General features: G+C 40.6%; 2 protein-coding genes across 3 annotated transcripts; one reads left to right on the plus strand and one right to left on the minus strand.

Annotated features, from left to right (window-relative positions):
- Window positions 1–78: 78 nt before the first annotated feature.
- On the minus strand, window positions 79–6,582 carry dhx40 (DEAH (Asp-Glu-Ala-His) box polypeptide 40). Its single transcript, XM_058080517.2, has 17 exons — window positions 6,014–6,582; window positions 5,772–5,917; window positions 5,569–5,688; window positions 4,577–4,813; window positions 4,432–4,498; window positions 4,217–4,348; window positions 4,029–4,128; window positions 3,380–3,466; window positions 2,647–2,829; window positions 2,497–2,577; window positions 2,278–2,435; window positions 1,538–1,652; window positions 1,015–1,123; window positions 840–934; window positions 698–767; window positions 393–621; window positions 79–304 (listed from the first exon to the last, which is right to left on the minus strand). Exons 1-17 carry the CDS (start codon window positions 6,186–6,188, stop codon window positions 180–182), a joined length of 2,229 nt encoding a protein of 742 aa, XP_057936500.2. The 5' UTR covers window positions 6,189–6,582; the 3' UTR covers window positions 79–179.
- A 549-nt stretch (window positions 6,583–7,131) lies between these two features.
- On the plus strand, window positions 7,132–14,488 carry LOC131134858 (P2X purinoceptor 5-like). Of its 2 annotated transcripts, XM_058080520.2 has the most exons (12): window positions 7,132–7,507; window positions 7,854–8,004; window positions 8,102–8,173; window positions 10,268–10,343; window positions 12,066–12,162; window positions 12,240–12,320; window positions 12,399–12,540; window positions 12,621–12,757; window positions 12,836–12,929; window positions 13,907–13,972; window positions 14,080–14,156; window positions 14,235–14,488. In XM_058080520.2, the coding sequence occupies exons 1-12, from the start codon at window positions 7,371–7,373 to the stop codon at window positions 14,302–14,304; spliced, it is 1,200 nt and encodes a 399-aa protein (XP_057936503.2). In that variant the 5' UTR covers window positions 7,132–7,370; the 3' UTR covers window positions 14,305–14,488. The 2 variants fall into 2 exon arrangements, with proteins under 2 accessions (XP_057936503.2, XP_057936504.2); XM_058080521.2 differs by lacking the exon at window positions 12,240–12,320.
- Window positions 14,489–14,894: the final 406 nt, after the last annotated feature.

Below are 14,894 nucleotides of genomic sequence, written 5' to 3' on the forward strand. Positions count from 1 at the left end.
GCTCTGCATTCACTGCTCTGAGTCACTGCTGCCTTTATATTTATGATAGCCTTTATCATAAATATAGTCAAGAGAAATAAATGAACTGCATCACTGCTGAACATAATGGGATTTTAAAAAAATGTAAAAAAATGTTTATTATCATGGTGTATGTTTTAAAAATGAGTTATTTCCCACAGTCAGGGAGCTTTACTGTTTTGTTGTCTTTGTTGCTTGCGCTGCAGGTAGCGAATGCGAGCATCACTGACAGTTCTTTCATTATTTCGCTTCTCCAGTTTCTTCAAGACATCCTCAGTAGAAACTTCTGGGAGTTGGTGAAATATAGAAAGCATGACATGTTAATAATTATGATTAAGATTAAGATTAGACATATTGAAATGGGTCCTAAATACCTGGTTGTCTTTTCGCCGCCTCCCTGCTCTCCCACTTGAACACCTCCTCCTCAGTCACTTCTTGTCTCGCCACGCTACTGAGCTCGTAGACGTCCACCTCGTGCAGTTTGGGCAGCAGCTCCTTCACCCACTCATATCTGATGGGACACACAGTCCTGACGTAGACCCGCGATGTCACCAGCACATCGTGGAAGAGAATCCAGTCCAGCTCCATCTCCTGCTCAAACAGCTGAAAGCAACACCGAGGACATTTAGCAGCAATAACAATGGTTCAATAGAGATGTCATTGAAAAACATAACTTTACCGATGACGATGGGTGGATGTGAACCATGGATCCGTGACCATCCATTGTGCAAAACACCTTCCCAACTGATCTATAGGTGGGGGTTAGGGAGAAATATGAATAATATATCAAATTAATCATGAGAATGTAGTTGTTATATTACCTTCTCGCTACGTTTGTGAAGTATCCCGTGCACAGGCACCGTCTAAAAAGTTCCTTTTTATTGCCGTCAAAATTCTCCACTGGGAAGTCTCTCTTCTAAACACAGCGTTAATGAGATAGAAGCAGCATGAGATATGACAGCTACCCTTAAAGAGCTCTGACAAGTGCTGTGTTACTTGTTGCAGGCGGAGGAGAATGTCACGCAGCTGAGTCTCCACGCTAAATGCAGATTTCAGCGCCCTCCAGTGGATCCAATTGTCCTTGCACCAAGCAGAAGGTCTTTCGCTGAGAATACAGGTGCGAGTAGTGTTAAAAGAAAAGGAAAGGTGTAGGAGACAGGTTTAGGTCACTGCCTGCAGAGGTGTGGGGGGCATGGTCATGTGGGCATAGGAGTGTGTGCATGTGATTGTATACATACGCGAGCAATAAAGGGTGTACTCTGTGTTAGGGAATAGGAGAAAGGAAAGGTGTGAAGTTGCATTTTTGTTGACCACTATTTCATATAGTGGTTATATTTGCCTGTCTTTTATTATATGCATATCCTCAGTGTACGCACTAAAAAAACACAGTCAATGCATTTGAGGGTTCAACATCTTAAAGCCAAGCACGACGACCATGCCTACACCTTGCAGCGGCCAAAGGTAAAAGGAGGCTACAATACAAAGAGACAAAGAATGTAAATGCAGTGGTAATGGCTACCTGGATTGACACAGTTGGAAGACGGCAAGAAGTGTGGCAAAGTCGTTCATTCCGCCGCTTTTGGCTGCCAGTGTCCTGTGACTCTGATCGGCCTCTTTCTGCTTCTCAGGGTGGCCTGGAAGAGACACAAATGAGACACTCAAGCCACAAAGCTCGCACAACAACGTGCTACACAGCACCCTGGGAAAAAGTGCGTAGGTCAAATGACCCAATACTTTCGTCTATTGTAACCATGGTCATGTCTGCAGGGTGTTTTTATTATTTTTAACTGCCTGCACAATTAATAAAGGCTTTATGATTTAGTGTGGGAACATTTTTCAATCCAAACAAGGTCAACCAGACTGTGATCACTTTAGAGCAGAGGTGGGCAAACTTTTTGACTCGCATTGCTTTAACAAAATTGACAAGGGGCCAGACTACATATTTTACACGTAACAGTCCACCTAGAATTATTGTATCCGTAAAGGTGTCATGCAATCTGCTATAAGTGCTTGCGTCCCTTTTTTCAGGAGCACTTTGTAAACAGCAGACCACATCAAATAACAAAATTGATAAAAGAGCGACTTAAATCATCAAAAGTTTGGCTCAAGCCATGATGCCAGGTTAAGTTGAAATGAAATACTTTGGAAAGAAGTGGCGGGCCGGGCCTGGCCCCAGGGCCGTAGTTTGCCCACCCCTGCTTTAGAGGTTCCACTGTATTTTAGGATAAATGATGCTTTTGCAAAGTTGTGCTACAGTACCTGGCCGTATGAAGATATTCTCCACAGACAACATGGCGGCCACTGGAAGCAGAAGGTCCTGGCAGCCGAGTGAAGCGGCTTTGAGCAAAGCCCTGGTGAGGCCCGGGGTCAGAGGGAACTCCACCATCAGCTCCCCCAGGCGAGTCACTCGACCCCTCCTAGCAGAACGAACAACATACATTAGGAGCACACCAATAGAGAAAAAGCAGCGTGACCAACCTATCAATAGCATCAAACTGATACAGCTGTTTCAACGCCTCCAGGATAAACCTCTCCTCTGGAGGGTCCAAGTAGGGGAAACTGTGGAGAAATGACAGTTCTACAAGACAAGCCTGCAATGAAAACCACAAGACAAGACAGCACGTGTACCGAATGACATCATGAACACCCAGGCACTTGAGCGTGAGGATCACTGCCGTCAGACTTGTCCTCTGGATCTCTGGAACCGTATATTCCGACATGCACTCCTCCCAGAATTCCTTCGTGTATATGCGGAAACACTTCCCCGCTGACGTTCTTCCAGCACGGCCCGCTCTCTGACGGGCCTCACTCCTAATGGCAGGAAGCAAACACATGAATTCACCTCAAATACCACAACTTTCCCTATTATGCAAAATATACTTTAATGTTGTAGTAACAGTAATATGTCCCTCAAGCCTGTTTATGACCACCAAAGACAAGAAAAATCAACCATTTTCCTCTTGCTTCCGAACAGACTTTGGTACACATTGCAAAATAAACCTGGAGCTCTGCCAACTATCCATCAGTCAGCAACAAATGTGGGAAATTTTAGCACTCTGTATTTCTTCAGTGAATAGGCCGTCTCTCCCACTCCATGATTTTACATTGCTGTGTGTAATAAATGTAATCGGTTATGTTGGACAAAGGCAGCAATACAGTGCATATATGTAAATGCTAACACAGCTCGTTAGCATGAATGCTACAGACACATAAAACGGTGTGCCCAGTTGGGCGTATGAAAAGCACTTTTAAACTAAATGCCAGCATCAAGGCTACAGTTATGACACACTATTGTGTATAGTGAGATTGTTGAAAAATACTACGATATGGGAGTTTTACCATGTCGAGAGGTGTGACTTACTTAGAAATGGGCACCACTTCCAAAATGTCCATGCCCACCCTGGAGTTGTGGTTGAGTTGTTTGACAAAACCGCTGTCGATGATGTACCTGAAAGCACAGTGTGGTCACTTCAGCCATATCTTAAATACGACAGATGCATTCGTTTATTCATTTGTGGCGGCCGACCACAGTCTTTGCTCCAGCTTGACGTCACATCATAACAGCGCCGTCTGTGTAGGTTGTTCTTACAATTATGTACATTTGAGAACCAGCCCTGCATCCCACCTAGGCTCACACCTGTACCTTGTACCGCTACGCTAGCTGGTATCCATTGCACACATTGCATTCAGTCGTGCATTATAACCGCATCTGTTCATCAATATAAGGACATCATCAGATGTACAATGATGTGAACATTACCTTTAAAATCCCACACATATATCAAGTTTGTTTTTCTTGTTATATTGCACACATGCAAGCTGAAAATGAAACCACAACCGATAAGTCAATGACTTATGGGTTTAAAAACGTGATAATGCCACACTTAGTTTTACGTCATGGCAATTAAACAAATCAGACGTCATCTAACGCCGCCCCCACTCAACCCAGCACCACAGATACATCACAGCCCTGTGGGACAACAATATGTACATATAAGCAGAATTCTCACTTAATGCCATTGATGGTGAGAGATGTCGCGGCGATGTTTGTCGCCACAACGCACTTCCTTATTCCGGGAGGAGGCGGCTGAAAGATCTGCCGCTGTTGATCTGTCAAAAGAAAGAAAGCGTACATATCTCAATTTGAGTTGAAAGTTGAATTTCAATCCATAATAAAAAGGCTGTTGTGTGAATTTACCAGTAGGCATGGAACCATAGAGGGGTAAAATAAGGAGTCCTTCAACTGTTTTATCCTGTACATCGTAGCGGTAGTCTATAGACTCTGCTTTCTCAAACAGGAAATCGCAGGCGTGTTCGATTTCTGACTGACCTGTCGAACACGGAAAGATTGACGGGTTGTGATTTCAACGGGCTTCAGGTTTACACTGTAAACGGGGTGGGTATCTGGCCAACCTGTTAAAAACACCAAAATATCTCCTGCCATCTCACTGGTGTGGACATCCAGGGCCACAGACACAACCTGGGTAGGAAAATACAAAAGTTGCGTTGTTTAATCTCGTGACATTATGCAGGACTGGGTTCATGTTCAATTGAATACCTCCTTCACATAACCCATGCTCTCCAAGTCCTTGGGTCCTACGGCGTTGCCAAATGTGCATGTAACAGGAAAGGTCCTCCCGGGTATCGTGAATACGGGACAGTCGCCCAGGAAGGTGGACAGTTTGTCTGTTTCCATGGTAGCCGACATCACCACAACTTTCAGTGGGAAAGAGCGTACCTTTGTTGCCTCAGCGGGATCAGAGAAGACTTTCTTTAGCAAGCCCAGGAGGATATCCTGCAAAAATATAAACAGCCAATTTATAGAATATGTGCCTCATCTGGACGATCTACATCAGGGGTGAAAAATCAAACAACGTGGGGGGCTACTTTGATATACTGTATATATTTTTTTTTTTCATTTTTGCCATTTATGCAGGTTTTTTTTTTTGGTTATTATCATTCCTACAAAGCACTGCAGGCTGCAAAAACACAAACTGTGGGCTGCAAATAGCCCCCGGGGCTGTACTTTGGACACCCCTCAGTTAGATTGTAGAAAAAACTATTAGGATCAGACATAAAGTCAGCATTTCACAAGAATAAAGTAATATTATGAGAATAAAGTACTACGGTAATACAACAAATCAGAATGTGATGAGAATTAACAAGTAATTTTGACTTGTTGAAAGACAAAATCATAGTTTTATATACTAGAACAAGAAAAAACAAGCTTTTATGGGAAATAAGTTTTATATTTGCAAAGATAAGTTGAAGACGTGATCATTCTAATAATGAAAGTGTCAATTGTTATTAGAATATAGTGCTATTGTAACGTTAAATAAAGTTTGGAGAATAAATCTCAACTCTTTGACCCCTAATATAGCAAGTAGTACATTTTAATATTTACATTGTATGCATGTGGATTCATGGATTATCATGGATTATCAGTATCGGTGATCGGAACATCCTTAACAATAAATTGTAATTGCTATTTTATTCCATATCAGTGTGCTGTATCTCTAACACTCTTTCATGGCTACTGTGTAGACTCACTGTGTTGAGGCTTCGCTCATGGACCTCATCCAAGACCACCACGGCATATTGAGCTAGTCCTGGGTCTGCCAGGACCTCTCTGAGCAAACAGCCATCCGTCATGTACTTCACCTGTGTGTCCTGTCTCAAATCACATCACAGCCTCAGCGTGTAACAACGAAAGATAGACATAAGTGTGTGTTCGTGCAGGGATGGTATCTCACCTGTGACGTATAGTCGTCAAAGCGCACCTGATAGCCCACCTGTTTACCCAGAGTGCATTGCATCTCCTGGGCAACCCTCTGAGCCACCGTGATGGCAGCCACTCGGCGGGGCTGGGTGATGCAAATTTTGCCATTTTTACAAAAACCTGACAGGAAAACACAAGAACCGAGATCACGTGTATGACATCTGCATAACATATACATGCTGCTAACATACTAAACTATTTCGAAAGACGGCTTACCTGCTTCGTGTAAATATTGTGGAAGCTGTGTGGTTTTCCCGCAGCCTGTCTCGCCAGTGACCACCAAGAAAGTGCTATCTTTCACAGCCTGGACCAGTTTGGCTTTATGCTGGTAAATTGGCAACTCTTTGGACTCGTTTTCTTTTGGGTGCCGTGATGATTTCGATTTGGGCATTATTGGTCTAGCAGGAAAGATAATGTGATATATAATGGGCAATATATAACCCGACTATATAGCTAACGTCTCGCAATCAGGGTTACAATTGTGAAATAAAAAAGTTAGCCACGACGTTCAAAAGACAACACGCTCTTTGGTAACTTCCGCAAACTATTGAATTCTGTGTTGCTATTGGTTGAGCTGTAGACATGTGACGTAAGTTGGTCTATCAAAATAAAAGTCTACCCTGTCCATCGAATTTTTGTTGTTGTTTACAGACGATTGTAGTTCAGGTTTTTTTGTTCAAATAAACCTTTATTAATCTTCGTTTCCTCAAAATAAAGCAAAACAGTCAAAAGGTTAGCATTTCATTGCATGATAATGATCATGATAAATGTGACGTTTGGAAAAAGTGGTACTCTTTAGCCCTCTTCTGGTAGCAACTGGTAAGACAACAATTCTCTGTCTATCGCCAATGACGAGATAGAACCCTAACAGCCTAAAGTGAAATATTTAATAGCATCTGATGAAAACTTTCATTCACCCTTTAATAAGAACATCACATCATTGTGGATGGACTGGTCCAGCTCCATCATAAAACAACATTTGAACCATCTGGAACCAAGTACACATATACATATTGAAATGCAAGTACAGAAGCCCCAATACACTCTGCTGTTGAGTAGATGCCCAAGCTGCAAAATTAGGCTATATGAACTTGAACTTTGGCATCAATAATCATGCACTATTCATTACACAATTGACAAAGCACCCAATAATGTTAGATGGATGTCAGCCAATCACATTATTTAAAACTAAGCTTGTGATTAATATTGTGTTTCAAAGTGAGGTAAAAAAAAATACTAATTATACTACAGAAGAAAACTTTCATCCCAACTTAATCGTTAAATCGCAATAAAGTATCCATGAAAAAAACAATTAGCTCACCTGTTAGCTTGTTTGTATACCGGCTTGTGACGTCACCGTGGTGATTTTGATAGGGAAACGGGACTGGTGGCGGATGAAGATGGTCGGAGGTGTTATCCAGTTGGTTCGTCCGCCTCCAGGAGGACAAACGAGGCACGGATAGTTTTGTGGTGGACTTCCGAAAGTTCTCAGTGGAAGCTTCCAGGCGAGTGGACGGTTCAACCGACACGCTGCGACGTGACGATATCCACAGGCACTCACGAGACCTGCAGGATGGCCGCGAGTTGGTGTAAAGGACGACTTTTTTCCTTTTTTGACTACAAAACAGAAAAATTCATTGTGGCCAAAAATAAAACGGTTGGGATTTTGTACAGACTCATCCAGTTGTCTATAATCGGTTACCTAATAGGGTAAGTGATATTTGTTATTTAATCCGCCCACCGCTACACTGTACATTTATTTTGAATGAGTAAAGTTTGAATTGACAAATCACGTAACTTTATTGGTATGGTATATTTAGGGAGACTCATAAAACATTATTTAATTGACGAATTGTGGATGCATCTTATCCATATTAATTGTAGTATTTGCACCAATAGTACTGATTGTACATATTTCAATGTACTATTATTCTACATTATTCATGTTTAAATGTATTATTTCCCCCTGTGCATATCTAATGTAGAGAAAGTGAATGGCGCTTGAAACACTTGTGGACTATGTGAGTATTTAAATGCAAACTGTATCCCCCCTCAGGTGGGTTTTCTTAAGCAAGAAAGGCTACCAGGAGATAGACGAGGCCATCCAGAGCTCAGTCATCACTAAACTGAAAGGCGTCTCTGTGACCAACACCACAGAGTCAGGTGTGTTGGTGTGGGGGCCAGAGGACTATGTCATCCCACCACAGGTTAAAACACACACCTTCCCGCAGGGGTACTTACACAAGCTACTTTGTTAAACATACCTAATATTACCATTTGAGCTGTTTTGTTGTTTACATGCAGGGTGAAGCTATTCTATTTGTTGTAACCAACTTCCTGGAGACGCCCAATCAGAAGCTGGGATACTGCGCTGAGGTAGGAATCATGCATAAGCAGCAAAGCAAATTGCAATGTTTTTTGGATATTGTATTTCATATGGCATAAGTCAAACACATTTGTTTTGCTGTTCTGTTTGTATATCTTCATCTTCTCTATCAAAGCATGAAGTGGCGAGGTACGACTGTAGTAGTAAAATAAATGGCTTCTCACCCGTTGATGATGGCATGACATGGCCATTTTTTATGCCACTTATCCTCATTAGTGTCGTGGGGGTATGCTGGAGCCTATCCCAGCTACTCCGGACGAGAGGCAGGGTGCACCCTGGACTGGTCGCCAGCCAATGGCAGTAGTCATGCTAACTTGTAAAAAGAAGTTAAGCGCTATATAGCAAAACAATCCATTGACTTTGTGCACCTGAAACTGGCTGTGTATACATTCTGCTTACTGTCTGTGGACCATATTGCACTGCGGACACCCACCTTCACTTGACTGAGGCTTCACAGACGAGGAAAGATCATGAATATTACCTAGATGTCAAACAGAGGCAGGAATGACTGTCTTTACTTATTCTAATTGTGCCGCCTTTGCAGCCGCCGTGAAAATGACAAAACACACAAGGAAGTTACTGTGTACTTTCATGTAACTCCTCACAACACGCGTGCGCCAAGCTGTCAGAGTGTTTACATTTGAGTTGCTTTATTTGGTCGCAGATGCCTGATCATGTAGGAAAACTATTCCAAACGGCCTTGTGTTGCCATACCGTATACGGTACACTTCATTAGGAGAGCTGTCAACAATTTTCCTGCAAGAAAGATAATAATGATAATTTTTGATTGCAGTGGTGTAGAACTGTACTGCAATGAACCAAGAGGTATTTCAGTATTGTTTTAATTACACGAGAGGGGTAAAATAATATTGTTATTTTTCCCATGAGACATTAGACCAGGGTTGTCCAAGCTTTTTCCAACAAGAGTCACATAGTGCAAAATTAAAGCATGCAAGGGCCACTTTGATCTTTTGTAAAGCAACATGTGTACAGTAGATATTCTAAGATGTTATATATATTTCAATAAATACCCTAATTTTTCCATAAATTCCATAGGTTCTCATAATTCTGAAGATTTCATTTTTTTTCTATTAATATTTACACTTGTCTTGTAAAATTACTAGGGACGTCTGATGCATTTTTTAAAATAGTGTTTACATTTTTGGGAAAATACCAAAGTCAACCGATGTCATATTTTTATGCTGATATCAGGATGATATTTTCGGTGGCCCAATATTATCGTCTTTCTTTAAAAATGAAAGCTATTTTTTATGCAGTTTCAACTTTACTATCTCAACTTAACTATTTCAACTTATTGTAACTTGTCTTATGTAACTTATTTTGACTTCATTCTCGTAAAACCTTTTCTGCAGCCTAATTTTCCCAAAATTAAGTTTGTTTTTCATATTACAACTTTAAATAGTTATAATAAATATTTCAACTTTGTGCTGCTAAATAAGCTTTTTTTTTTTTCATAACAATATGACCTTTTTTGCAATTTTATTCAACAAGATTACAACTTTTTTTCTCTCAATGTTTTGACTATAATCTTGTACATTTACTGCAGATTTTTCTATTTTTGCCGTTGTCTTTAAAAGGAAAACATTTACTTTTTTAAATTCTATTTTTAGAAGGTGTGCCACGGGCCAAGAAAAAAATAGTCACAGGTAGAAAATGGCCACCGGGCCAGAATTTGGACACCCCTGCATTTGACTTTGTGTGTCCGTGTTGCTCACTTCTTTCCTTAGTTTTATTATTGCTGCTGCACATTTCCAAAACATTCCTGGCATGTAAACTCCCTCCTGTCACACTTGCAGCGACAGCGGCAGCCAAGAAAAATAGCCAACCTGCTTGTGTGCATTTGTGTCTGCTTTCCTCTAAAGGCAACAACTTAAGTGTGGCTCTGATGAATCAAGCTGCCCACACACAAAGTTTCCCCTACTGTTAAACATTGTCATGAAGTCAACTTAAAAGCCAATCACTAAAACATTTTGGAACTCTTGTTTTACACAGTTTTTTTACAGACAGTTACACTAAATAGAGTTCAATTTTTGAATCAATCTCTTGGAACATGTCGTTTCCAGAGCCCCAAAGTGCTGGATGGCCTCTGTCAGGGAGACGAGGACTGCCAAGAGGGACATATAGTGGTGGCTGGTCATGGTAGGACAGAAATCCCTATGCTTTTGATTGACAAATGAATTTTGCAAAAATGTTCCAACACTACACCAGCAACAACCACCCTTCCTCATTATCCACTAAACACTCTCACGTTAATGTGCATTAATGAACATTGGAATTCTGAACATCAACATTGCAACACAAGCAGGTGGTTGCAGTAATTAGTAAACCTGACTGGAAGGTAACAGATTTAGTTCGTATTTACAGAAAACTAAAACTGAAACAAAAACTAAAACTAAACAAAAACCCTAGCCACTTTGAATTTTGCAGCTTCACTCCATCACAGTTTTTCAAAAATATATGAATAAATAATGCCGTCTTGTGGTTGACTGCGATGTATTATTAGTGAGAAAATATACATATTTAAACAAATCTTACATATTTTTGCTTTATTTAAGTATTTTCGAGCAGTCAAATGAAGTCAAATACAAAGGTATTTAGAAGATGCATTCAAAGACGCTGTAAATGATGAATGATGTAATGCTCAGTGAGACGCACAAGCGCCAGACTTGATCGTTGGACCAACAGGGACAATGATGTCTTAACAAAAGCATGGGCTACTATTAATGCCATAACCTATGCCAAACTAAAACTCACCTCTGGGCCACCGATGACCCTTTCTGTCTGCCAGCCAATCCACTCCCCGAGGGAACACATTTATAGCAACACGCACAAGCACAAGTCTTATTTAGTCTCATTATGTCTGCTCTATTATGTAATACAAGTGTAAGTGACGACTATTGGGGTGTTATTTCATATCTACAGGACTCTAATAACGCTAAAACCATATTTGACTCACAAACAAGTTTTATATGCTCTAAGTACAAAAATATTACATTTGTAAATAAGGACTCCTACTTCAGAACTCGACTTATTACGGTCAGATGTGGAACCAATGAGGGAATACGACTCTGCAGAGTCTATGTGGTAAAAAATCTGTTTTTGCCATCTCAAAACTAAACACGTTGAATACGAGCAATTTTGTATCAATTTTGTGTTTTGCACTTTACTGTTGATAGCAAAGTACTGTTGGAAAAACATTGTAGAGTAGAAGTATGCATGCTTTTATACTGGAAGCATTTTCTTTCATCAAAAAAATCATTGCTTTAATTGAGAAATTTTTTTTCAGCCTCTCTAAAATGTTGTTAAGCCCCCCTAAATAATTTGATATTTTTTAGTGATTTTTTTAAACAAAAAAAATCTGACAAATTTTATATAATAGGGCAAGAATAGGAGTTAAAATAAATATTCACATTACCTGTCATTAATTTATAATCTTCTACTACTACTAGTAGTAATAATATATATGTACGTATATATATATCAATATATCAATTATTACAATCAATAATATTAATAATTAATAATAATAATAATAAAGTTAAGTGCTCTGAGAACGCAGCGTTTTGTCTACTGTTTATAGGACAAAGGTGGGCCGCAGACATTTTTTAGATTTTCAAGTGGCCCCCGAGTTGGTAAAGTTTGGGAACCCCTGCTCTAAAAACAGCATTATAGCGCAAATGCTGGACTACTAGTGCCCAGTTCTTCACAGGGTAAGGTCCGCATTGAGTGAGGAATGTGAGCCGATACACTACCGATGGCCCACAGGTGGTGCTCTAACCCTTCAATGTAAGGCAGATATATCTTGTATACTGTACATACATCCAGGCATACTCTGCACACATGCTTGTGTTTTTTTCAAAGGAGTCATGAGTGGTCGATGCGTACGCAGCGGTCAAAACTCCACTGGTACTTGTGAAATATTTGGCTGGTGTCCCGTGGAAAGGCCCTTCAAACCCCAGTAAGACATACTATTTGTGTTTGTTTGCGTGAATGTTCATTTGAATGTAAGGTAAATGTTCACGTTTGTTTTAACAGAAGGTCTTTGCTGACAAACGCAGAAAACTTCACCATCTACATCAAGAATTTCATACAATTCCCTAAATTTGCATTTTCAAAGTATGTTGTTGACTTAGTCCCGTAGACACAAAGCAGCAGGTGTTGAACATGCTTTGTACAAATTGCACTTTCCCTCAGGTCTAACATTATGGATACAACGAACCAGTCGTATTTGCAGAAATGCAGATATGATGAAAAGCTGTACCCCTACTGCCCTATCTTTGGCCTTGGAGACATCACCATGAGAGCAGGATACAACTTCAACGACATGGCAGTATTTGTATGTACTACTACTATTATCATATTTATACTGTATGTACAGTACATCATATCATGTCCACATTGGTCATTTGGCACCAGGGAGGCTCCATTGGCATCCACATCGAGTGGAACTGTGACCTTGACAAAGGTTACTCCAGCTGTCATCCACAGTACCGCTTCACTCGCCAGGACATCAGCACATCCGACAAGGCCATTGCAGTGGGATTCAACTTCAGGTTTGACTTGGTTTACCATTCAAAGACTTGACTTAACATGACATTTCTCATGTAGCATTCAATCTTCCAATCCACCAGGCATGCGCGCTATTATAAAAATGCAGCAGGGGAGAGTTACCGATCTCTATTCAAAGTCTACGGAGTGCGATTCAACATCATGGTGAATGGGAGGGTAAGCAAAATGTGGCGGCTACGAATCCATCTCTTTGTTTTACATCCTGTTTTACTATTCAGTGGTCAAATGTAAGTACAATAAATCACTATGCAAGTAGTGTAACAGTTTTATTTACCGTAATTTCTGATGTATAAGTCGCGTCAGTGTTTCAGCTGCAAACAACTAAATTTAGAGACAGATATAAGCCGCACATGTCCACGTCATAAATACATATTGCGGCGAACAAAAGTCCATGAGAACCAGGCAACTCTTTCTTTGACAGTAACTAATAATGAGTTATGAGAAAACTGTCACACATCGGAAATTGCTGGAGGTCATTATGAAATATAACAGTCTAACTCATATTGTCATCTTAGATATAATTCTAAATTCATCACACTGTAACTTAACGACCAAAATGTATAAGCTGCACCGGACCATGAGCCCAACATGTCCATGTCATAAAAATACATATTGCGGCGAACAAAAGTCCATGAGAACCAGGCAACTCTTTCTTTCACAGTAGCTAATAATGAGTTATGAGAAAACTGTCACACATCAGAAATTGCAGGTCATTACTCAATATAACAGTTTAACTCTCATTGTCATCTTGGAGAGAATGCTAAATTCATCACACTGTAACTTAACAACCAAAAGGTAGCTACAAAATATGCAAGTTAAAATAAAAAGCATAATGTATTTCTCCCAGTAAAACAGTTCATTGGTCAATGGTTGCCTCACTGACTTGTGAGCGCCACATTATTTAAACTATTAGCAGTACTTCTGAAGTATAGGAGATGTCACGGGATCAGAACATAGTCATAAATGAGCTGCACAGCTATATAAGCTGCAGGGTTTTTAAGAAAAAAATTGCCTCTTATACAGTGGAAGCCGTAAAATCTTTTTTTAAATGTGAAATTATTGGCAAAAAATATAATTATATAAATGAAAATATTGAGTCTTTGTGTTTTCATGAATTTCTTTGTTGTTGATAGGCTGGGATGTTCAACATCGTGCCCACAGCCATCAGTGTTGGTTCAGGGTTAGCTTTAATGGGCGCGGTGAGTAGCAGCACCCCCATCCCCCCTTACACGGTTTGATTGATTTTATTTTTATACCCTGCCACGTCACCGCACATGGCCCCCTTTTCTATTTAACTATTTAACAGGGAGTTTTCTTGTGTGACATGATCCTTCTCTACCTCATGAAGAATGGCACCGCTTATCGGGAGAGGAAGTTTGAGGGGTACGTTTCAGCCACAGCTTTTATGGAGCGGTCGACTGATGAAGCGATAATACTCGTGTGTTTGTTGTGTCGCCACAGACAGTCGGCCGATGAAGACCGCAACCAATCCAATCAAGAGCAAAACAGTCTGAAATCTCCTGATTTGTAATGTCAGGTTGTTTCTCATGTGCTGTCCATGGTACCAGAGTGAAAAAAGTAAAATGTGTAACACCTTCTTGCCAGTAGATGTCACCGGCTCAAGATTACGTTTATTCATTCATTCATTCAGAGGCAGGGTACACCCTGGTGGCCAGCCAATCATAGGGCACATATAGACAAACAACCATTCACACTCACATACGGACAATTTGGAGTCGCCAATTAACCTAGCATGTTTTTGGAATTCGGGAGGAAACCGTAGTACCCGGAGAGAACCCACGCATGCACGGGGAGAACATGCAAACTCCACACAGAGATAGCCGAGGGTGGAATTGAACCCTGGTCTCCAAGCTGTGAGGTCTGTGCACTAACCACTCGACCGCCGTGCCTTCCTCACCAATTCACTTATTCTAAATTTAAGAAAGTGCTTCACAGTGGGGAAGAAAGACAAATAAGCCAAAAACTTACCACTTCCACATGGAATGAGAGGAGAACCTTTTTTCATTCAACCTCAGGTATGGTATGGTATGTTTGTCTCAGCCCTGGCATGTATAAAAGGTATGTAATGTAATGTAATCTAACGTCATGATGCCCAGTGAC

This window comes from Doryrhamphus excisus, linkage group LG8 (genome assembly GCF_037039965.1).
Source record: "Doryrhamphus excisus strain RoL-2023G ecotype Guam linkage group LG8, RoL_Dexc_Guam_v1.1, whole genome shotgun sequence".
Lineage (NCBI taxonomy): Eukaryota > Metazoa > Chordata > Actinopteri > Syngnathiformes > Syngnathidae > Doryrhamphus > Doryrhamphus excisus.